Source organism: Mytilus edulis, chromosome 12 (genome assembly GCF_963676685.1).
Source record: "Mytilus edulis chromosome 12, xbMytEdul2.2, whole genome shotgun sequence".
Lineage (NCBI taxonomy): Eukaryota > Metazoa > Mollusca > Bivalvia > Mytilida > Mytilidae > Mytilus > Mytilus edulis.
In genome coordinates, this window is record NC_092355.1 from 42,197,652 (window position 1) to 42,224,013 (window position 26,362).

A 26,362-nucleotide genomic window follows, 5' to 3' on the forward strand; every position below is an offset into this window, starting at 1 on the left:
AGTGCTGACTTTTTGGTTAATCAGGTGTTTCCATTTCATTTTTGTTATATAGTTTTGTCAAATAAACAATATATAACATGTATAAGGGTCTTGTATTCCATATTTAAAGGATATTGTTTTAATTGAGAGCAATAAACCAGCTGTTACTTTTTGTGTTTTTATCCCAATTAAGTTCAGTGTCTTTCTGCAATTTTCCATTCTGCAGCTGCAGTACAGTCTCACGGCTCCGCAAATAAAATAAAGGCTTCCTGGTGTATTATTGCCTCTGCCGGTAGTGAGCCACAGATTATATAGATTGCTGGATCTGCTACATTTATTGGTAGTGAAAGAATTTGTTTGATTATTTTCTTGATTTTGTTATTAAATCAACGACCAGGAGCAGTGAATATTATAATTATTTTTTATCCTCCCTCCTTTTGTAGGCGACAATCTAGCTTTTTACAACCATTAATTTGCTGAATCCCTTTCCGCCACTCAGTACAACCTCTAATAGAGTATTATAACATTAAAATAGTTTTAAAATCCTCCATCATCCCGAATATTATACAAGTATATATTATTGAACAGTTTATTTATTAAATGCATGACCACGCCCGTCTTAATTTGCGTCCGTTCCTTTTTCATTTTGATATCTTAAAAAGCAAAACGAAATTTTAATATAATAAATTGACAATGAGAGTAGGTAGAGAACAAAATTGTACGATAAAAGAGATGATTTTAGCCTCGAAATTGTTAACTTTCCATTTCTAAGTAGCAACATTCCAGTATGGTGTGCAAATGGAGTATATATGTTTCCCAGTTAATAATACGATATTCCAGAGCTTGCATTTCTTATAATGATTTTCTGTATCATGTTTATAGAGCATGTAAAATGTTGCTCTTTAAAAAAATGTATAACGAATAATTCAAAGTGATGAAGTTGAAATCATATCTTCGAAAATTTTAAAGACGCCATCACGAGGACAAAAAACTTCTTGTACTATAATCTTAACTTAACTTTAATACGTACAAAAAAAAAATCAAATCAAGTTACACATTTCAGAGCATAACAACCAGATGCATGGGTGATTAAAGAATTTAATAAAGTGATAGTTAGATGATGATCTAAAATGTCGCCTTTAATGACACAAACATATACGTTTTGTATCGCCAGTTTTAAAGGCGAAAATGATATTACAGCAAGTTCATTTCTATATGCTATCGTTTCCTGGTGATGTAAAAAAAAAATCTCAAATGAAATTTATATTCACAACTTTAAAAAAAATATGAAAATATAACATTTTATGAAATTGATGTGTCAACCAAAGAAAAAAATACAATAAAAAAGGAATGTGTTTATTTACCCGACCTTTTTGTAGTCAGTATTGAGTTAAACCACAAAATAAAATTCCAGTTACAATAATTATTTAATTTCTACGTTGTATTAATGCTTTTATCATAGCACTTGCTAAACTATCTCTACATATTGACAGGTTCCCCTTCCTTGACTTATGATTCAATAAAATATAAAATTCCCAACAATCTGTGAGCAAAATGAGAAGGCAAAAGGCTTTCAGGTAGACCAAAACCGTTCTGATAGATCGAGATTCAAATATTTATCAATTAAATTCATATTGAACTGGGTACTGAAAACTGATTACTGATAATGGATGGACCAAATGTGTGGAATGAAGAACTGATAAAATGTTACATATCGTACATTAATTTTAATTATGATCATTGTTCATTTAGTAGTATTTTTCACCAGTAGTACGTCATACTTCAGAAAAAAAAATATATTGTTAATCCTCAATTCAAAGATATTTGTTCAAATGGATCAAAAATTTAAGAAATTATGACATTTTACGTAATATTTAAGTTACTACTGAAATTAACATGTTTAATGAAAATTTTCAAATTACGTTTATCAAAATACTAAATAAGTGGCCTGCTTTTCACATTCATTTGTATAGGAAATACTGGGGAAATTCTTTCTTTCTTGTATCAGTTCGTTTAAAATTTCATTAACAAAACATCATTTTTTCAAAACTAATATTTTGCACTCTTGTATTCCATTCGTCTCAACTCGGCCGATTCCGTACCCTCATCTAACGATAGAAGGAGAGTAGCGGATTCTACCGAGGATTGCCGAATGTCTTGTATTCTTGTGTTAGTGAAAAAAGTTCCGTCAAGGTCGCTTCAGATTGTAACATATAAAATAATTCAAAATACAAAAACTGTAATAGAAATTAAAGTGTAAAAAACTATAAATCAAACAACAAGCCATCCATCAGTATTTACACATCCTTTTTGGTGAAAGTTCACGATTAAACTTATCTTTATCTAAGTATCTGCCAAATTTGCTTTCAATTATAACGACGAAAAAAATCTTTTCACGTAAAAAAAACTCAAATTGGCGGAGTGAACAGTCTTGCAAAAGTATATAATATTACTACAGGTTACCTAAGTTTGTATTCCAAAATGAATTAATCGTCGAAATTATTGCAAGTGCAACTACCATTAAGATATAATCACCTCATACTTTTATTATTAGCTCTAAAAGTCCCACTTATTTTACACTCTTTAGAAGTTTTAGTGATGAGATTTTAATATGCAACCTTCATACGTCTTTCTATCTGGTACATAAAACAGTAATTGTTGATATCTTATGAAAGAATTCTCAACTTCTTCTCCATTTGTTCTTTTGCGACACATCACCATGATCACCATAATAACACAATTGATGCACAAAACAAACACATAAAAAGATAACTCGGTCTTGTAAGCATTTTGCACCTTGGAGACTTACTGTGTGTGTGTTTTTTTTGTGTGTGTGCTGTGGTTGCATTGACATTTACCACAAAAAATATTTCAGTAATCAACTTGAATTTTCAGTTGTATTCAACTTTAAAATAGTCTACATAAGAAGTACATTCGTTTTCATACAAAATAAGTATTAAGTAAATCCCCATTATATAAATGCATTTTATGTTGAGATGTCAAGAAATGTTGATGTGAGAGAAAAGCATACGTTTCTACATCTATTTAAACAAATATTCATCCATAGTTAAGTAGAAATTGCTTACCCTTTAGGAGTACTAAAGGTTCCCATCATAACCCATAACTCAGTTTTTGATCGGACTCGTATAGATCAATCTTTTAATTTGTGTGAAGTATCTTACTGATCTAACATGCATATCGTCTTTTTATGACATGATCATATTTTTGTATTGTTTTTTATAAAAGCGAGATACTATAACAATCAGTTAAGTGTTGCTTATGACGATCTTTTACCATGTGCCGTGAGTGTTTGTGTGGGTGTGGGTGTGTGTCGTAATGAGTGTGTTTTCTGTGCTTCTGTTTCGTTAAGTTGTATTCCTGCAAATCTTTTTTATTTCTGTATTTTGACTTGCATTATCTTTTGAATACAACTGTATGATGAAAGTTCTAAGGAACATTAAGATTCTGAATGATAAGCACTTGACCTATACTGAGAAATCCCTAACTGGTACACGACTTGCTGAAATAAACCTGACATGAAGTTTGAACCCTTGTCGGACTGTATAGACTTAGGAAGTCCTACTAACGTGAACAATTTGACAAGAGCCTGGACAATAATTGGTGTCTTGATATTTCACAATGGAAAAGCCTCAGGAAATCAAGTGGATGTACACATGATCGTCAATAAATGCGCATTTCCAGTCTTGGTATTTGTAAAGGTCCAACAAAATCAATGAGTACTCGGATGAAAGGTTCTTCAAAGGCTGAATTGGCAGAAATGGTATTTTCTGGTTAGGCTTACCAACAACATGGCATTTATGGCATGATTTGCAGTATTTTGCTACATCATTTCTAATTCTGGGCAAATAGAAATGCTGCAAGATCTTAAGGTAAGTCTTATTTATACATAAATGGCCAACCAAGGGGGTGTCATGGGCAAGACCAATAATGTCTTGCCTATAGACTTTAGGCACCACCACTTAGTATACCACTCTCCATTCCTCCACTAGAATAGCACCAGGGAGCCTCCACTTCCTCAATAAAATGCCGTCTTGATGGTAGTAGCATTCGGCCACTTTGTCTGCTTCCTCCTGTGTTTGAGCCCTCTGGCTGAGTTAAAGAACCTCAGGGTCTTTATTTTGTTCTTCAACAAATTTCCTTGTTGTTCCCATGAATGGCTGTTCACGTCTGGCCATATCATAATTACATTCTTGTTAGTACTAGATGGTCTTACTTCGGCCTTTTCAGGGCTACCGGGACCTTCAATGTCGGCAAGGAAAGTGTCAGAAAGGCCCATGTAATCAAATCCTCATTTTGTTTTTTTTCAAGCCATTGCCCTAGTAACAACACACGCTGGATACAGTTCAGCATCATCTTCTGGTGATTAAACATCCACAACCGGTTCACTGGTAACAATTGGTTCAGCAAACACTTTTTCCCTAGCTAGATCATTTCCTAGCAATAATGAAACACCATCAACAGGGTGATAGATCCCGAACGAGCCTCCAATTTCTTTTACTGTCAGAAATCACTTTTAAATTGTAGCAATCAAAATACATAAATCAATTTAAAATTTAACAATATTTATTATACACAAGTTTACTACACAAATAGAAATGTCAACAAAATATAACGTCCAATAAGTCACAATATAGTATGATGTTCGTAAATAAAAGTGTCACTAATGTCTATCAAATCTATCTAATGCTAAAGGTTTTGTTTCCTTTGGTTTTTGTAAGTCTTTATTATGTGGTTTGAATGTTCTCGATCGGTGTTATGATATTGAAACTATTAGGCTTATTTATTTTGGCCTTATTTGTTTTGTGTGACCTTATAGTTGTTTACAAGGTGAACTTATATTGTGCAGTTTAGAAATCAATTGAACAATCATAGATACTGATTAAAAATATCTATTTTACTTACACAACGATTCCAGAATGATCCTTATAAAAGATGCGTAATCTAAACGTCAACATTGTTCTAGAAGTTTCCTTTCTACAGTTTTCTATGAATTTCCTGTTCTAGAAGTTTCCGATAGTATAGAGATATACAAACTATAAACACTTCTTAGCAAATCCAGCAGTAAAGAATTGGGAATATTACAAAGTTAACAAATCCATGGTCTATCTCCAATGAACATATCGTCGCTGGGCTTCTAAAATGTCGTATATGACTTTTTTGGCTAATAATACTTTTTTACACCTATGGTCTGGGCGGGAGGAAATCTTTGGTATTACAAATAGCATATAGTTAGACCAATCAAAACGTTTGAAATAAGACATATTACAAAATTGCCAATGCCAGTTGTTTGTAAAGTTTGCTTCCAAAATGTTGTATGAAAATTTGAAAATCGTTGTGTAGTGGCTTTGGGAATAAAATAATTCCTTTATTTCTGTGAAAACAATTTAAGTTCTCGGTTAATCCAGAAATGACAAAGTTTTTATTTCATTGCTATTTGCAAAAATGTTCAAGTTCACATACAACATTTTGGAAGCATGCATTTTGTCGAAATTTTCCAAGTCTGTTTGTGAGATATTTTTTTCTTGAAAAATTTGTAATTTACAACATTTTGGAAGCCCAGCGACAATATAGGGATAAATTTTTAAAACTGCATTGTTTTTAGTGAAATGGGGGTTGCTTTATTTTCTAAGTTGCTTATCTATTAAAAAAAAACCAATGTAAAATTTTAAGAAAAAATTCTTAAGAATAAGAAATATATCAATCTGGATCTTTATATGTATATAAATCTTTATAAATTGTTTTTCTATAAAAATAAAAAAATGCATTCAAATAATCAGCATTGAAAATCTAATTGCGATTTAATGTAACAATGACATTAGAAAGTTGAAAGTTTAATTCTTAAACAAATCTTGTTCAAATGTTTTCGTTGTTTAAAAGTGAAAGTACCAGTATATGTGTGTAAGTTCATTTTATTCTTACTAGCTGTTGTCATTTTCATGATTTTATTCTAAATATAGCTCTTACATGTCTTTGATTAAAACTAAGCGAATTGTAATTAATTACATTGGCAATGTAATTGCAATGTAATCAAATACATTTGAAAATCAATGTAATTGTGATATGATTTATTACATTTAAAAATCAATGTAATTTCAATTGTTAAATGTAATTAATTGATTACATTACAATTATTTTTTAAGATCGTCAATATGCATCATATTCACACAAACTTGATATTCAATATATTAATTTTGACATGTAATTGACCCCAGGTCTGGTTCATAGTTCATTAAGTAGTATTTTTCTCCTTGTATATACATTTAACTGCAAATAAGAGATATTTTCAACTCTGAATTCAGGAGATATGTTCAAATAGAACAGAAAAGAAATTATGACATTTTATGTAATATTTAAGTTCCTTCTGAATTTAAAGGGACATTAGCTGTCAAACTGATGATCACCGATTTGGCTTAAATTCTCATTTTTCACTAATAACATACTTAAATGTAAATCCAAATTACAAAAAGTCTAAAAGAAACAATTAACAATGCATGGACTAGATATAATGTATCAGCATTTCGTGCGTATTTAAGACGAGACGCCATCTAATTAACCACCAAGATTACCTCCGAAGATTGCCGATAGTCATTCGACCCGATTTAAACATAAATATAAATATAAAATAGACTGAGAAGCATGTGGAGTTGTGTATTGACGATCTTACGAGGTCTGTTTAATTTCATGTCATAGATTTGAAAAATGTAAATCATGGTTTTTACCTGGATATAGATAATTTCTTGTGGGTCAAATCGGTCAAATAATTTTTTTTTCTATGGTGGATCACTTGTTTCACTTTTCAATGTTCTTTTCTTTTTAGTTTCTGAACACACTAGGGCCATGCGTAACCAATCCAGATTAAGGTCAAGTTAGAGTTCCATCAATACGGATTCAACTGAGGTTGAATTATTCACTTGCAAGTCAATAATACATTTGCAATGTTTTCGATCTTACTTTGGCCGCTTTAATTACTATTTGAGACAAAAACATTTTTTTTTATCTGAATGGCATCTAACATGTCTAATGCCCCTTTAACAGGTTTAAAGAATTTTCAAATTTTGTGGCGTTATTTTAACATACTTTTTGTATTATAGCAAATACTGTAAAAATTCTCCCTTCTTGTATCAGAAAGACCGTTTAAGATTTTGTCAACAACTCATCATATTTACAAAACTAATATCTTGCATTCTTGTGTCGGTGAAAAGGTCCGTCAAGGTCGATTCAGATTGTAACATTTATATAAAATCAAAAATACAAAAACTGTAATAGAAATTAACGTGTAATACCATAAATTAAACAACAACCCATCCAGAATTATTTACACATCCTTTGAAGAAAATTCATGTACAAACTTATACATGTTATATGTATCTGAATATCTGTCAAATTTGCTTTTAAGTATAACGATGACAATCTTCACAAGTGATAAAGACAAATTGGAGCAGTAAACAGTCTTGCAAAATTATATAATATTACTACAGGTTACCTAAGTTTGTATTCCGAAATGAATTAATTGTCGAAATTATTGCAAGTGCAACTACCATTAAGATATAATCACCTCATACTTTTATTATTAGCTCTAAAAGTCCCACTTATTTTACACTCTTTTGAAGTTTTAGTGATGAGATTTTAATATGCAACCTTCATACGTCTTTCTATCTGGCTCAGTCAGCATGTGAAGCTCTGTAACATGCTTTTAAAAGGCCAGGGGTATTTTATTTGTTTTTATCAAATTTTAAATGGGATATTTTACTGTTTTTCAAAATTATGTAATATTACTATACGGTTACCTAAGTTTGTATTCCAAAATGAATTATTGTCGAAAATAACTGAAGTGCAACAACCATTAAGATATAATCACATCATACGTGAATAATTAGCTCTAAAAGTCCCACTTATTTTACACTCTTTAGAAGTTTTAGTGATGAAATTTCTATATATAACCCTCAGACGTCGTCTCGTCTGATGCAAAAAAAAAAACCAATAATTGTTGCTGTCTAATGAAAGTATTTTCACCCTCTCCTTTACGACAGATATACGATAAAATAACTAAACAGGTACAAATAAACAAACAAATTAAAACAAAACTCAGCTAACTGGTACATGAGACTGTACATTATGACAATCTATTGCCGGTTGCTGTGTGTGTGTGTGTGTGTATTTTTCTTGTACCGATGTTTCATTGACGTGAGACTCAAATCTTATTTTATTTCAGTATTTGACTTCGAATTGTCTTTTGCATTCAACTGTCCAAAATGCCTTCCCAGGTGTATAGTTGTTTACACACGAAATAAGTATACTAAGTTTACCCCCCCCCCCCTTCCCCGCACACATCGTTTTCATGTTGATGTGACAAGAGAGTTTAATATCAGAGACCATAATTTTACACAATATCCATGTAACAAAAAAACGAAGACACTAGTTTAGTAGGAGTTGCTTATATTTAAGAAAAACCAAAGTCCCTTCTTGGATTTTGACTGTATACATTTTTCTTTATATCTTTATAATTATGTGTTTGTAGTCCATTGTGGACAGTTGTTGATCGTGTTGCATGGCAGCGTAGGGCGACAGATCGGGGTCACTTCTCAGCTTACATACTGATGGAGAGAAAACTATGTTAAAGAATGTAAAAACAACAGTTTTGAACCTAAAGAGTGAAATTTAAAACTGAAAATATTGACAAGGACTATCATATCAAAAATTTTTGTCTGACTCCGAGTGACAGCTCAAACCAGAAAGTTAACTACATAGGAAAAAGAGGAGGGAGATTCAAAACATTCAAACCTTACAAATCAAAGAGTCTTTTGACCCTAGCTGTCAATATCTAAATATAATTGAAGATTATAGGCAGCATTGATGGTATCTGTGATATTCTTTGTTTAACGTTCGATTGGACAGATGCGTTCAACATAGGACCAAACCTTTTGAGATAAAAAAAATATTTTGTGAGAGGCCATATTCTATTTAACATTATTTATAGCTTTAATTCCTTGACCGGCTTTGGCTATACTTGTTTTGTCCTTTTTGGTTTAAAACTCTCCATCTTTTTAATAAGCTTTGGATTTTCAAATATTTTGGCGTCCAGCATCATTGAGAGACATTTATTGCCGATATGCGCATATGGTGCAGAAAAATTGGTACCGTTTATGTTATTATCTTCAACGGATCAATTAATCGAGCATTTGTAGAACGTATTCTAAGAAACTGACTAATTAACGTATGTCATATTTTCGTAACAAAGGACAAATTACAAATCTAGACAAGATAACATTTCCATTCTGAAAATAAAGAAGTGACCTCTGGTAAATACTTTGAATCAACATTTTACAACCGGTCTGACAGTTTTAGCTACAAGAAAACATATATTAAGATGCATTTGCTTTCAATAAGTTCCACCGGAATCTACGAGTGAGTTATGCCCATTCTATAATTTCTTTTTCAGTACAGAAGCTTGATAGATTATACTGCTTTTTTGACATGTACAAAAGCATTTTTTAGCCACATGCATGTTTGGTAGAAAAAAAAATGAAAATTCAACTGTATTTAACATTTTAAATTTCACTTCCAAATGTTTCTACTATAAGTTCAAAATCAAAAATGAGTAAAGAAAAAAAAATGGTATAAGAAATTAAAGAATAAAGAAATGCAAACCTCTCTCCAACCCAGACCCTCATACATCAACAAAGTAAGGAAATCGTGACAATAAATTCTAGCGGAGTCAACATGAAAGGTTCGTATTCAGGAATAAAAGTATTCTATATAACTCTTTGATGATCTTGCCTTTCTTGATTCAGTTCCATGTTTGAATAGAACGGAAATTGCATACTACCCATTTTGTTGGCAAATTAAAATCTTGTATATATAGCATCTAAATGTTTTCTGTCGAAACTTTAGAATAAACAGAAACAGAAAGTAATTCCAGCAAAAGTAAACTTGGTGAAACATCCAAAAGTCCAGTCTGCTTGTTTATAAAAGACTAAAACAGAGAGAGAGAGAGAAAAGCCAAACAAACACCGAGAGTACCTTACCACCCCAGTAGTCAGCACTTCTGTGTTGACTTAAATTATCATTGATATGGTCATAATTATAAATTAACTGTCTAAAAAACTTAAAATTTTAAAAAATACTAAGGCTTTTCTACAATTTTTTAAAATACTAAGGCTTTTCTACCTCAGGAATAGATTACCTTAGCTGTATTTGACAAAACTTTAAGGAATATTTGGTCCTCAATGCTCTTCAACTTCGTACTTTATTTGGCCTTTTTAACTTGTTTTTTATTCGAGCGTCACCGATGAGTCTTTTGTAGACGAAACGCGCGACTGGCGCAAATACAAAATTTCAATCCTGGTATCTATGATGATTTTATATTCAGTTACTGAGTAAGGTTAAGCAGACCCTAATGCATTACTTTTATTCGTTTTACGGCGTGTTGATCATAGCCAGTATAATAGACGAATGATGAAAACTTGCAATTCGTGAATTAGCAATGGCGATTTGTGATTTATTTTTATTTTGTTGTTTTATTCCCAAACCCACTCCCATTATCGATTTCTAGATGTTAGATATGAAACATGATATGTTAGGGAGCATCTCGTCTGATTCAGTCTTTTTTCAATTTTTCAAGTTCATATCGCTCGACTCAAAATTTCTTCAAACCTACAACTCCATGTTGATACACCCTACTCATCTTTCTGTCTCAAAGGAATCTGTAGTATCCTTAATTATAAGTTCTATGGACATGATGCGATCAATATATTCTATAGACATGAAATTATTCATGTAAAGACATTATCTATGTAAGAGAACGTCTGATTAAAGGTTAAAGTTTCCTTCCTTCTTTTTGATAAACTTCTGTATATAGTCTGACTTATTGGAATATCCGACCAGCTAGGCAAATCCACAATTTTATGAACACTTACAGAACAATTTTTCCATGACGTCTGTTTGCCAATTCCAGTAATTGACCCTGTAATTAGAGATCCCTTTTTTATTTGTCTCCCTCAGGAGGGACATACATTTTTATTGATAACGGAGAGATAGCGGAAAGAGCAAATTTATCTGTGCGTAATGTGTGTAACCTTTCAGTTTTTCAAATCTTTTAATTAAATTTAATTTGTTGTTAACAAGTGTGGACACAGATCAGTGTGGATAGTATGTTTAGATGTTTGTTTTTCTTTCAAAAACTCAAACATTAGGAGACGAACACATTGGGTATATTTCTGCATGATGTGATTTTAATATGCGAGATGGTATCATGTACTATTTGTTTGGTTGTATTTATGTTCCTTTGTGGTGGTCATTTCTTACTTGGGTTTGTCCACATAAACTGTCAATTAGTTAAGGATCTTCCAAATATAATTTGTAAAAATTTCGTTTAAATGTCGAACTTATTTCTTAGAAGATATCTAACATTTTAAGGTAATGACAATACCTGGCATGACACTTGGGGCTAGATAAGCTAGAAAGTACACTTCTGTGTTATTTTTTTAATTTTTTAATATCTTTTCCCAGGCCTGGTGGAAGTCAACATTTTTTTTTATCAGTATGAAAATGATATCAATTAAAGAACCTTTGTGAGCATGTTTCAAAGACTCATAACTCCAACAAAAGTAAACTGATTAAACTTCTTGTGGATATGAACATCTACATAATATATTGTAATTATTTATAAAGTTTCCTGAAATTCTGTTGTATGGTTTCAGAAGAGGTGCAATGAAAAGAACAAAACTGATGGACAAACAGACTTACAGGTTAAAAAACGTATTTGCTTTGTTTCTCTTGTTTCAAATTTTTTTGTTATATGGATAAAGATTTTAGTGATACCGGTACAGTAATTATAACATAATATAATATATAAGATGCAGTTTTGTTGTGGTGTAAAAGTGAACAGTGATCATGGTGATATAATTAACGTTTACACAAATAAAGAAATTAACGAATGATTAACAAATGTTGAACACAGAAAGATAAGTTTAGAAATCGATAAGGCCATGTGAATTGTCAATCTCCGGCGCAGAGTTCATATCCGTTCCATACATGCTTTGCAATACTGCACTTAATATGAGTGTAGTGTTACAAAGTATTGAACGGAACGGATATGTGATCTCTGCGCCGGAGATTGGTGAATTGTATCCTTTTCTTTTACATAGATAAACACAATGTATAAGTGAATGACCATTTACACTCAGGACTCATCAGTAGGTAGTACAGATGTTGGAAAAAAAGTGTTACAAAACCACCTCGCATCATATTGCTAGTAGCACAAGTAGCATTGTTTGGGACATTTGTGCTTTTTTTATTTGAGATGTGGTACACTACATGTATGCACAGTGAAAGATGAAATCACTGATTAATTCTCCTCTCAAATAAATAGACACCAGATAGGAAAAAAGAATATATCACAATAACAAATTATCTTCACTGGCGATCTTTTATTAATTTTATATTAATATGATTATTTTTGTTATAAGTTTAGATGAAGGTAAAAAATCTTGCAAGTTTTCTCAGTGCTTCAACTATTGATTAAGTGGTCATTTATAGTTTGTTCCAAGTCGGTTTTTTATATTTAGCATAATTGCAAATTTAGTTTGCAACACAAACATTAACTCTTGACTGTTGATTGCCAAATGTCAAGTGCCTAATATCTCATGCATATTTAGAGCAAACATAAGGATTGCAATTACTAAGTATTGTACAGTTGAATTCATTGTTTACAAAGTCAATTATTTTGCACCAATATACTGCAGTGATGCCTAAATATCTTAATAATGTACCAGAGTATTGCACAAACGGCTTCCTACAGGAATGGTTTCTGGGCTTTTAGAGAATAAGTGTTCCATTTTTACAACAAAACAAATGGAAGGATCCTGTAATAATGTCGATTTGATTTATATTTATAAAACTTTTAGGAATTTTGGTTCTCAATGCTCTTCAACTTCGTACTTTATTTGGCCTTTTTAAATTTTTTGGATTCGAGCGTCACTGATGAGTCTTTTGTAGACGAAACGCGCGTCTGGCTTTTATACTAAATTTAGTCCTGGTATCTATGATGAGTTTATTTAAAATATGTGTGATTATTTAAAATCACTATTTAATAACAGTGGACATTTTTGGGCTTCATAAAAAGGACACTCTTTGGTGTTCATTTACGTCTGACATATCGACACTTTTGGGGCCGGATGGACATGTTTCTGAGTATTAATTAATAATGTCACATGCTTATTCAATGATGTCAGATTCTCTAGTATTGTAGAACATCGTCCACCATCTTTTATGTGTGCATACACATTATCCTCATCATAAGCCATTTATTTTGTATAAACTTGAGCAAAAACCATGACATGCAAACAATATGTGCACAGTTAGATGTACACATTACATACAAAGATAGTGCAAAAACAGATAATTCAGAAATTATGTTTGTCAGAAAAATCAGAGAATGAAAATGTCAACCCAAATTGTCAAGGTTCACATTTTTGTCCATTGTTTACATTTTTATGAATTAGGATTGTATATACTTACTGTCAGGAAGGTCGACGCAGTCCAAATGCAATAAAAATCAATTGTAAATAATGCTCACCGACATTACCGAAAACAAAAAGTTTTATTCTTAATTGTCTGAGAAAATCTGAACTTCAAAGTGGTCTTAACACCAACAATCAATCAAGCATCTTAAATTTATAAAACTTCTAAAGGCAAGACATTAATAAGCACATTATGAACCACCAATTAAAATTTTTATCGGATGTTAAGCTATGATTGTCTTTCAGAGATTTAATTTCATTTTCCTTAATATGTCTTTCGATGCAAAATCATTTAAACATATCATAGAATTTCAAAATTGTCTTCAATAAACTCATCATAGATACCAGGATTGAAATTTTATATTTACGCCAGACGCGCGTTTTGTCTACAAAAGACTCATCAGTGACGCTCGAATCAAACAATATTAAAAAGTCCAAATAAAGAACGAAGTTGAAGAGCATTGAGGACCAAAAATTCCTTAAAGTTTTGTCAACTACAGCTAAGGCAATAGCGATGTATACGCGCAATGACATTTTTGTTTTATTAAGACCCTTCACTTTGATATTCAAATTTAGCTAGGTATCATCAACTGTCTTATACTGGAACAAGACCAGGGGAAATTGACCATACTTCTTCGAATGATAGTTACAGACTATGAAGTGGAAGCATGCTTTTCGATTCACCATGAAACTTCTTCTTTCTGAAAAATGAATTGTAAATAATAATCATAATTATTTAAAATATGTTTTTCGTGATTTTGTCTAACATGTGGAAAATAAGTGATCTATAAAACTTTAAATACTTCTATCATTTTGATCTTACCCATTTTAATAAAAATAATGGGTGTTGAATACGCTACAGAAATTGAAAGACAGCAGAGTCATCAAAATTAAAATTTTGAAATCGATTTTGTTTCCTTCATTTCCATTGGCTAACGATCAGCAACCGCTTTCATAAATACCCAGGGTATATAGTTTTCTAGTGAGTTTAGCCAAAGTCGTACTGAGTCTTCATTTGCAGAAGAGTAGTATAACAAGGTAAGTTCTAAAATAGTTTCACATCGACATGCAACAAGAAAACATTTGATCTGACATTGGTTGATTAATTGGTGTTTAACTTATATCGGATACGTATTATATCGTATCCTGAGCATCCCTTGATGACATGTTGCAAAAATACTTTTTAGGTTTAAAAATATTTTACCAATTATCCTTCTATATACAACAGAAACATCTAAAACTTGAAATTTAAAGATTAAACTATATCAAAATTAAGTGTCGTTAAGTGTATTTATAATTTTCAGAACATTCCTTTTAAAATCAAGGACAGATAATTATACTGAATTTGATAGGACTCTTTGTGTTTTTAACAAAACAAGACCCGTGAGCCCCTAATTTCATTTCTATATATCGGAATTATTTATGAAAAGTAATTCTCTCATTGGATTATAACCAATTCTATCGTTTGATGCTTCATTAACATTAAGTTTTTTCCTATATAGCCCATATAAAATAACCGTGATTTCGTTAAATTGCAAAGTATTTTAACGAATAAACAAGGTCCATGACCCCCAATTTTTATATTGACATTTGAAATCACATTGACCGTCACTTCGTTCCTGAAGTTTAAATGGTCGCACCTCTGATTACATTTTTCTTATAACATCTTATTCAACTTTCTATATATTTTCAGCATGATGTTGCAGTTAGCTATCGTATTCTGCATCATATGTGGATGTACCTATGCTAAGAGTCCTGCCGATAATTATTTAAGTACAACAGCGTCAATAATGGGAAAAAGCGATAATGATATCAGAAAGGACTTAGATTCGTGTGCTGAAATGGATTATCCATCCCAAGAAGACATTTCTGCTAAAACTGGCATGGTAAAATGCATTCTTGATGTTGTAAATAACCTCTGTCCTGAGGACACATGTTCTCTAGGAGCGAGAGTTTCACTCAATTTTATTGGCTGGTATAGGATAGAAGAGAAGAAGGAATGTGTAGATCTTGATGAGGATGCAACTTACGATCCTTCCTGTCATATTAGAATAAAGGTGAGATATGCTTCTGGATTATCCCCGGACATTTTTGATCAGCTTTTTTGGTTTTTGTATGATCCAGAGGTCACAGAGATGACAGGATGCAACGAAGAACAGGAACGATCATTACAGTCACCAGTATCACAGAGAAAGAAAAAGAATTTGAGGACCCGTGGAGATCAACCCCCACCACCCCCACCACCCCCACCTCCAGGTAATATAACGTTGAACAAAAAAGCAGCGAGGGATGCCGGGAAAATTAAAGAAACTATCATGAAATCTAGAGATTCCGCAATATTTTCAAACTTGAAAAGAAAACTCAGAAGATTCACCAGTAATTGAAATGCATTATGGGACAAACATTCCTTAAAACCAATGGACCGAATATGGACTTCGATTAGGATGAACAGTTTTATATATAATATGCTCACTTATAGAAATTCTATATAAAAAAGCATAATGGGACAAAAATTCCTTACAACCAACGGACCGAATATGGACTTCGATTATCATGAACAATTTTATATGTAATATGCTCACTTATCATGCTTGTAGAAACTCTATATAAAAGGCATAATGGAACAAAAATTCCTTACAACCAATGGACCGAATATGGACTTCGATCATGATGTATCAAATGCACATGCTCATTTTTATATATTTTTTTAATAAAAAATCAAAGGATAGACATAATAAGTATCAAATTTTTATGGTGAATAAAAGAAGGGGGGGAGGGGGTGGTCAAGCGGTCAAAATGGGTAGTGATATTTTAATGTTTATTTTTGGCACTAAAATTCAAGTAAGTTGGTGTTGATTTTTATTTTTGTTTGTTTTGTTCTGAGAAAGTTGAACACATTTTCGATGCATTCAAACAACTTGATGTCACGATAACTCGATCGACAACAAGTTTTATTGATGCAAGAAAAACCGGTGACCAACGTACACATATGACTTCCGGCGAATAATTCAGTTATCGAAATCATATTGTAATATGGTTGAACATACATTGTTAATTTGCAAAGGACTATTTAGAGACTCCAGTCCCTACCACAGTTTTGATAGGCGTACTTACCGACCTCCTTCTCCTTCTTTCTAAAAAAATATATTTCATACAATGTACTTTGTAAATTCGAAGTAAGCACATTTTTGGATAACTTTTGCAATAATTTAAGCTTCCTTTAAAGAATTTGTACTATGTAATATTACTTTTGTTGGCCCGTGAAAACAATCTCCCAGTCCATTTGGAAATTTGAAGATGAGTTGTTCCAGAATTATGGGAGTTTACTTGTAAAAGGTAAATTTTAGGATGACGCAATATATATATTACGTATCAATCTGATTGTTTTCAAACTCCCCGGCAGTTCCAGCTCTGATCCGCATACTAATATACACTAGTAAAGGGGCACGAGGATAAAACCTGATGTGAACTGTTCCTGCTAGTCACCACTTATAAAAAAGTAGTGCTGCATATACTTACGCGTGTAATCATAAACAATACAATAGGTGCCTGCAGGTCACAACAACATTTATCCGTATCAAATATGCTTGCAGGTCACACCAAAATTTATCTGTACCATAGCCTATCATTTGAGTCTGCAGGTCACACTGTTAATTATCTATACCATAGCCTATAATATCTCCATAGATCTGTACCCTATGGTAATAAAGGTGCCTGCAGGTCACGTTTTCATTTATATATCTGTATCACTGTATGGTAGGTGCCTGCAGGGCACATCATTACAGATTTGCACAATGTATATGAATGGAATATGTGGTATGATTGCCAATGAGACAACTTTTCACAACAGACCCCATGACACCTAATGACACAGAAATTAACACCAATAGGTCCCCCTTACGGCTTTTGACAATGCACAAAGCCCATACTACATAGTCAGCTATAAAAGGCACCGAAATGACAAATATAAAACAATTCATACGAGAAAATTAACGGACTAATATATTTACAAAATAATGAACGAAAAACAAATAAGTAACACAGCAACAATGACAACCACTGAATTAACGGTTCCTGCATTGGGACAAGCACATTCAGAAATAGTTTGAAGGCACCAACCCTTCCCTAACCTGGGACAGTGGTGTAAAAGTACAACATAAGAACAAACTATAAAAATCAGTTGAAAAAGGCTTAACTCATCAGAAGGATACAAATAGAAATAATTGTACATCTAACAAAAACACAAAGTGGACATTGAATAAAATGCGAATAAAAAACAAAAACAACACTAAGTACAGATCTGAGAGTATTGGCAGTTATCATAGGTGCCTGTAGGTCATTTCACTTATGATATGCACCATAGCCTATCATGGGAACCTGCAGATCACACTGCTATTTATCTGTACCATAGCCTATCATAGATGCATGCAGGTCACATCACCAGAGATCAAAACCTATCATGGGTGACTGCGGGTCTCACAGCTTTTTTTCTGTTCCATAGCCCATCATAGGTGCCTGAAGGTTACATCACCATAGAACGGTACTATAGCCTATCACAGGAGCCTGCAAGTCACACTGCTTATTCATCTGTACCATATACTATAATAGGAGACTTCAATACAGATCTGCACTATAGCCTATCATAGGTGCCTGTTGCTCATACAACTTTTTATCTGCACCATGATAGCCTATCATGGGTGCCTGTAGGTCACATCACCATTTATCTGTACCAAATCCTAGCATATGTACCTGCAGGTCCGAAAGCGTTTTATCTGTACCATAGTCTATAGGTGACTGCAGGTCATACAACTTTGTATGTGTACCATAGACTATCATAGGTGCCAGCTGCAAGTCACACTGATATTTATCTGTTCTATAGTCTATCTTAGGTGCCTGCAAGTCACATTAGCATAGATCTGTACCATAGTCTATCATATGTGCCTGCAGGTCATATCTTTCTAGATCTGCACCATAGCCTATCACAGGTGCCTACAGGTCACATCGCCATATGTCTGTACATTAGCCTTTCGTAGGAGCCTGCAGGTCACAATGCTATTTATTTATACGATAGCCTATATATATGTGCTTGTGGGTCACACAGCCTTTTTTATTAACCGGATTCCATCATAGGTGCCTGCAGATTGAGCATAAGTTCCTGTAGGTAACAGCTTTTTGTATGTAACATATCCAGTTATAGATGCCGGTAAGTCACACCGCTATGTTAAGTACCATATCCTATCATAGTGCCTGCAGGTTAATTATTATATGGGTGCCTGTAGTTCACACCGTTTTTTATGTACCATATCCTATCATAAGTGCCTGCAGGTCACACCAAAATTTATCTCTACCTTCATTGCCTTTAGGTCACACTTTTATTCATATGTAACATTAGCCTTTCATAGTTACCTGCAGTTCACACTGATATGTATCTATACCATAGCCCATCATATGAGTCTGCAGTTCACATGACCATTGACATGTATCATAGTTGCATACAGGTCGTATACTCATAGATCTTTTCCAGAGCCCGTCATAGGAGCCTGCAGGTCACACAGATATGTATATGTAATATAGCCTACAGGTCAGAGAATAATTGGTACCGTTAATGTTATTACTACCACTGGGTCGATGCCTCTGCTGGTGGACTGTGAGTCCCCGAGGGTATCACCTGCCCACTAGTCAGTACTTCGGTACTGACATGAAAATACGGATTTTTTTGTTATTAAATTTTGCTGTTACAAAATGTTAGAAATTGTGTTAAATTAAGGAAAGTATCTCCTTCATGCAAAGCTCTGATTCCTTGCCCGGCTTTGGCTATATTCTTTTACTGGGTCTTTTTGGATTATAACTCTTCATTTTCTTAATAAGCTTTTGATTTTCTAGTATTTTGGCCTCCAGCATCAATGAAGATGCATTTACAGTCGAAATGCGCATCTGGTGCAGAAAAATATATACCGTTAATGTTATCAAACTGATATTTATCTATACTTTTGCTCATTATACGAGCCTGCAAATCCAATCAACATATAGATCTGTATTATAAATGCATGAAAGTTGAAACCTTTAATACGATATGGATAAATACCATCGTGACTTACAGTCACCTATGATAAGATAAGAAAATAACAGGGTGACCTACATACACCTATTATATGATATGGATCAATACCATGGTGACTTACAGGCACCCATGAAAGGATATGTAAGATAACAGGATGACCTACAGACACTTATAATAAATATGATATGGAAAATAACATGATGACCTATGAGAGGATATGTAAAATAACGGATGACATACAGGCACCTATGACATAATATGAATAAATACCATGGTGACCTACAGGCACCTAGGATAGGATATGAAGACTAATACGGTTCCCTACAGGCACCTATAATATGAAAATATTATAGGAAAATAACAAGGTCATGACCTACGGGCATCTACATATGATATGGAAAATAAGGAGGTAACCTACGGGCATCTATATATGATGTAGTAAACAACAGGGTGACGTACAGGCACCCTTGAAATGATACGGTAAAGATAAAAAACAGTGTGACATACAGACACATAGGATATGATGTGGAATAGATCAATAACAGGATGACCTACAGTCGCTTTTAATAATTATGATAATATATGGTAATGACAATTGCAGTCCCCTTGTTAGTGAAATTGATTATAACATTGTGACCTGCAGGCACTTATGGTATGGATACATACCAGGATGACCTACAGGCACCTATGATAGGATTTGGTAAATCATATGGTGACCTACAAACACATATAATGTGATATGGAAAATAACAAGGTGCCCTACGTGCATCTATTATATGACATGGTTAACACCAGAGTGACCTACGGGCACTGTTCAAATGATTGGTAAAGATCAAAAGCAGTTTGACATACAGGCACTTAGGATATAATATGGTACAAATCAATAACGGGGTTACCTACGGGCAATTTTGATAATTATGATAGGATATGGTGAAGATAAAGGCATTGGCAATTTTGCCAGCATCGGCAAAACAGCAAATTTGCTATTTTGCCGGCTCGGATTAAAATATTTAATTCAAGCTATTTCTATAGAAAATGTTATTTTACCGGCACTAGCAATATACTGAAATTGTTGCCGGCGCTAGAAACACAGAATATATGTTATTTTGCTAGTATTAGGTTAGCGGAAGCCAAGTTAAAAACAATTTTGTTTATGCAATTCAAATAACTGACTATAATTTCAAAATTCTTGAAGCTATGTGATTCACTTTGTTATATTGTATAATGTTTTGTCAAATTTATGATGCAATGAGATTTTCAACTTTTTAAATTTTTTTTATAACATACAGTTAAAAAATCAAGCTGAAATTGTATACGTATGCATACATTTATCATTAGACTGACTGATTCTAGAAATAATGTCAACTGCATGTTTAGATATGATTTTTTTGGAACAAATGGATGCTCAATACTTTTGTTTTTGTTTTTTCTTGTTATAAATACTTAATAGTTATTTACACTCTGACTGATAAATGTTTTTAAAAGATTATATGTGTCTCAAATATTGTTATCTATTATCTTATTTAACTACAGGTATATCAGTAAGTATTTGATTCTTTTATGTTGACAGTGTACATTGTCATAGTACTTTAAATATTAGATTTCACTCTTTTATATATAACGTATAAAGAACCGGCAAAATAACAAATTCACTATGTGAAGTTGAAAAATCGTCTAAAGGAAATAATCCTCAATGTTTTTCAACATAAAGATGGTAGCATACGCTATACATTAATTACTTTGGGATACCATAAGGCATATTTTGTTAGTAGTGAACAAAAAGGTAAAACATGCTACAAGGGATCAATATGCTGGAGTTTCTTATTGACCACATATTTGTTGAATTTGGAGGTAGACCTTTTCAACAAATTGTCGGCATTTCTATGGGAACGAACTGTGTGCCTCTCCTTGCCGACCTCTTCTTATTTTCATATGAATCGGAGTTCCTTCATACACTTGTCAAAAACAAGAAGATCAAAGAATCCAGATCATTTAATTTCACATTCAGATATATTGATAATGTTCTTTCCATTAACAATCCAAACTTTTGTGATTGAGTTCCATTAATATATCCCCCAAAACTAGAAATTAAAGTAACAACAGACACGGCTTCCTCCGCCTCATATTTAGACTTATACCTCGAATTTGACATACACGGTCATCTCAGTACCAGAATCAATAACAAACGAGACGATTTTAATTTTGAAGTTATCAATTTCCCCCACCTTAGTAGCAATATACCCCTTTCACCTGCATATGGAATATGCATTTCCCAACTTATTCGGTATTCAAGAGCATGCAGCAACTACTCAGACTTTGAAAAACGTTACCAGTGTCTGAGTAGAAAGTTGATGAACCAGGGATATATAAAAAAAAACGTTTCGTCCTTTTTCTAAAAAAGTTCATTGGAAGGTACCAAGATCTTGTTGATAAATATTCCGTATCAACTTCACAAATAATACACGATGGTCTTGAAGTATAGATTTTGTATACTGACGTTGTTTATCATCATAATAACGTGTTATATTATTCTTTTATTTCTCTTTATAATATTATTTTTACTGTTTAGTCTGTTTTTGGTGATATCCATTTGACGTGGCTTTGTACTTATACATCCCGTCATTGTGTTCTATGATCATTTTTGCGTTCTTGTCTTTGTTTTTGCTAATATGCTTTGTCTATATAGATATAAGAAGATGTGGTATGAGTGCCAATAAAACAACTCTCCGTCTAATTTGTAAAAGTAAACCATTATAGGTCAAAGTACGGTCTTCAACACGGAGCCTTGGCTCACAACGAACAGCAAGCTATAAAGGGCCCCACAAATTACTAGTGTAAATCCATTCAAACGGGAAAAACCAACGATTTAATCTATATACAAAACGAGAAACGAGAAACACTTATGAACCACATCAACAAACGACAACTACTGAACATCAGATTCCTGACTTAGGACAGGTGCGAACAAATGCAGCGGGTTTAAACGTTTTAATAGGTACCAACCTTCACCCTTATCTGTAAAAATAGTGTAACATCACAAAATAGAAAGACACACTATAAAATATCAATTGAAATGGTTTAACTCAATCAAAAGACATATTAACACAAGTGAACATACGCTAAAAGAATAAATTTGATCTAGGATACAATGTAAATACAAAATCAATAAAATAAGGGGTGAAAAAATAAAGGTAACAGTATTTTACCGCTGTGAGATATTAAAAATAAAAAAAAAAACTATATGCCTTTTTGTGTTTCTTTTTTACATATGACGTGGCTCTGTACTTATATATCCCGTCATTGTGTTATTATGCCATGGTAAATATTAATATTTGTTTGTTTTTATAGTTAAGATAATAACACAATGTTGACTGCTTTATTCCTATTTTTGACATTTTTACCTATTATGTCTGTTTGTTTTGTTCACACATCGTTGTCAATATAATGTAATTTTATGCGACTGTCATACAAGTGAAAGGTTTAGCTAGCTATAAAAACAGGTTTGATCCACCATTTTCTACATAAGAAAATGCCTGTACCAACTCAGAAATATGACAGTTGTTGTCCATTCGTTTGATGTTTTTGAGCTTTTGATTTTGTCATTTGATTAGGGACTTTCCGTTTTTAATTTTCCTCGGAGTTTAGTATTTTTGTGATTTTACTTTTTGCTGGTGCCGGTAAAATAGCAATTTCTATAAAAATATGCTATTTTGCCGGCTTGAATTAAGATAATTTAATCAAAGCAGGCAAAATAGCATATTTGCTGTTTTGCCGGTGGCGGCAAAATAGCCACTGCCAAGAAAAACAGGCATATGATCTTAAGCAGCTACGATAGATAAAGACACCAGTAGCATAGCGCTGTTCAAAAGACATAAATCGGTATTATGCCACAAGGAAGGTGACATTCATGCACCTTTGAAAGCGTATGATACGGATCAATAGCAATGTGATCTCTTGCACCTTTGAAATGATAGGGTACATATCAACATCAAGGTGGCCTATAGGCAACTTTAAAATGATATGGTACAGATTAATAGCAGGGTGACCTACAGGCATCTTTGAAATGATATGGTACAGATTAATAGCAGGGTGACCTACAGGCATCTTTGAAATGATATGGTACAGATCAATAGCAGGTTCACTTACAGGCATCTTTGAAATGATATGGTACAGATCAATAGCAGGGTGACCTACAGGTAGCTTTGAAATGATATGGGACAGATCACTAGCAGCGTGACCTACAGGTAGTTTTGAAATGATATGGTACAGATCAATAGCAGGTTAAGCTATTGACATCTTTGAAATGATATGGTAAATATCAATAGCAGGGTGACATACAGCCATCTCAGATAATTATGGGAAGGATCAGTAACAAGGTGACCTGCAGACAACGCAGATAATTATTGTACATATCAATAGCAGGGTGACCTACAGACAACTAAGATAATTATGGTACAGATCAATAGCAGGGTTACATACATGCAACTCAGATAATTATGGAACAGATAAATTGCCTACAGGCACCTCAGATAATAATGGTACAGATCAATAGCAGGGTGACCTACAGGCACCTCAGATAATAATGGTACAGATCAATAGCAGGGTGACCTACCGGCACCTCAGATAACAATGGTACAGATCAATAGCAGGATGACCTACAGGCACCTCAGATAATAATGGTACAGATCAATAGCAGGGTGACCTACAGGCACCTCAGATAATAATGGTACAGATCAATAGCAGGGTGACCTACAGGCAACTCAGATAATTATAATAGGATATAATAGAAGATGAACATTAATATCATCGTCAGCATTTATGGTAGGATATGGTAGAGACTAATAGTAGATGACCTTCACGCACATTTGATAGGATATTATAGATATCAATAACATTAATGTGACCTCTTGCACCTTTGATAAGAAATATAAATAAATAAATAAATAATCTGTTTATGAAAGTGTCACATATTGATTGCAATAAAAATAATTCATACACAATATACATACATAATAAAACAACCAATATCCAGCCAAAAACTGACTTACGAGACACTATATGTTATACCAAATGCATATTTACAGATTGAAATAGCGTAAAAATAAAATATTAAAATTAATATACGTCTTTTCCACAAAATAAATAATCCTGAGCTTGAATCTCTAATAATTAGTTATATAAAACATAATGTACTCATTTCGCAAAAAATGATAAAAATTCTCATTTCCATTTATAATTGAATATCAGTTTATAAATCACATTGTCTAATAAATAAAATAAAAATTTAACTATTTATAGAATATAAACTTTTAAAAATGTAAAACCCTTATATTTGTCAAAATTAGGCATAAAAAAGAAAAGAAGTTGGATCATTATAAAAATAATTTTTTACGGATAAAAAATTTGTGTAGATTTCAGTGCCATTCATAATACTTAGAAATTTGTCATTAATTTTCATATTGTCAAAATTCGTAATGTACTTAGAACATTCGTAAAATAAGTCATATCTTAGATCACTATACAAGGGACATTCCAGTAGGAAATGTTTTTCATCTTCAATGGCTCTAGAATCACACAATACACATAATCGTTCTTCTGTAGGCATAGGCGGCCTGGAGTATCTCCCTACTTCAATTGCGAGCGGAAGAGAGCCTGAGCGGAAGAGGGCCATAGTTCGTCTTTCCATTCTAGAAATGTTTAATTTAACGTATGTTTCAGTTTTCACAGAGTCTTTGTACATACGAAATGTCCGAAGCTTGTTCCCATTTCGTGTGTTGGATCTGTCATTAAAAAGTTCTGTATACCATTCTGTATTGTCAAGCTCGATAAGTTTATCATTGACCAATCGCATGGCACATTTTGTTGATATAGATAAGTAATTAACCGTATCTTTAACATGCAACCGATTAATGGTCTTTTCAACTTCGAAAGTCCATCCTTTTATTCGACGTGAAATCCACTTGAAGATTTTATATGATTTTTTCGTTTCATTAGTACGTGAAAGTCTGCACAAAATTCGACAAAAGTGTATGCGTTGTTTTGTCCAACACGATGTCCATCCCATGTCACCTCTTGTCGCGATATTTGATGTATGTTACCCGACAGAAAGAAAGTATTTACAAGCTCTGTTTTGGACGGCAGTGATACAACTGAACTCCTTTGTGCCCCAAATACCGCTTCCGTACATCAATATAGGTTCTACTATAGAGGAGTATAGTTTGGTATATACTTTATGCGTCATACCTCCCGTCTCTACTACTTTTGCAAATAACGTTCCTAACACACGACAAGCAGCCTTTGACAATTCTTTTGCGTTTTTTAAAAAAGTCAAATGTTCATCAAACCAGACTCCAAGATACTTGTAACTGTCACTATAATCGATTACTTTATCAGAACATTGGAATATAAAATCTGATTTACTGCAGGATTGTGGTCGAAAATGAACAATCTTTGTCTTATTAATGTTGATATACAATTTCCACTCTGAACACCAACCTGTCACCACATTTAGCATACTTTGCAAACTGTTCTCATCTGGTGCTATCAATGCGATATCGTCTGCGTACAAGAGAATACTCAATTTGAAGTCATCTATATTTACGCCACAGTTAAGAGAGTTTATACGTTCAGTCAAATCGTTTATGTACACAGAAAAAAGTGTGGGCGACAAAATACAGCCCTGTTTCACAGCAGCCTCTACTTCGAATCACGGGGTTAGATTGTTATTAACACGAACAGTACATCTTAAATCGTTATAAAGTGATTGAACGGCGGTTAAATA

At 33.0% G+C, this 26,362-nt stretch overlaps 1 protein-coding gene across 1 annotated transcript; it reads left to right on the forward strand.

Moving 5' to 3' along the window:
- Nucleotides 1–14,423: 14,423 nt before the first annotated feature.
- Nucleotides 14,424–16,258, forward strand: LOC139498493 (uncharacterized). Its single transcript, XM_071286898.1, has 2 exons — nt 14,424–14,558; nt 15,214–16,258. The coding sequence occupies exon 2, from the start codon at nt 15,215–15,217 to the stop codon at nt 15,902–15,904; it is 690 nt and encodes a 229-aa protein (XP_071142999.1). The 5' UTR covers nt 14,424–14,558; nt 15,214; the 3' UTR covers nt 15,905–16,258.
- Nucleotides 16,259–26,362: the final 10,104 nt, after the last annotated feature.

Coding starts and splice junctions, on each gene's coding strand:
- LOC139498493 (XM_071286898.1), top strand. CDS start 15,215: ATGATGTTGCAGTTAGCTATCGTATTCTGCATCATATGTGGATGTACC.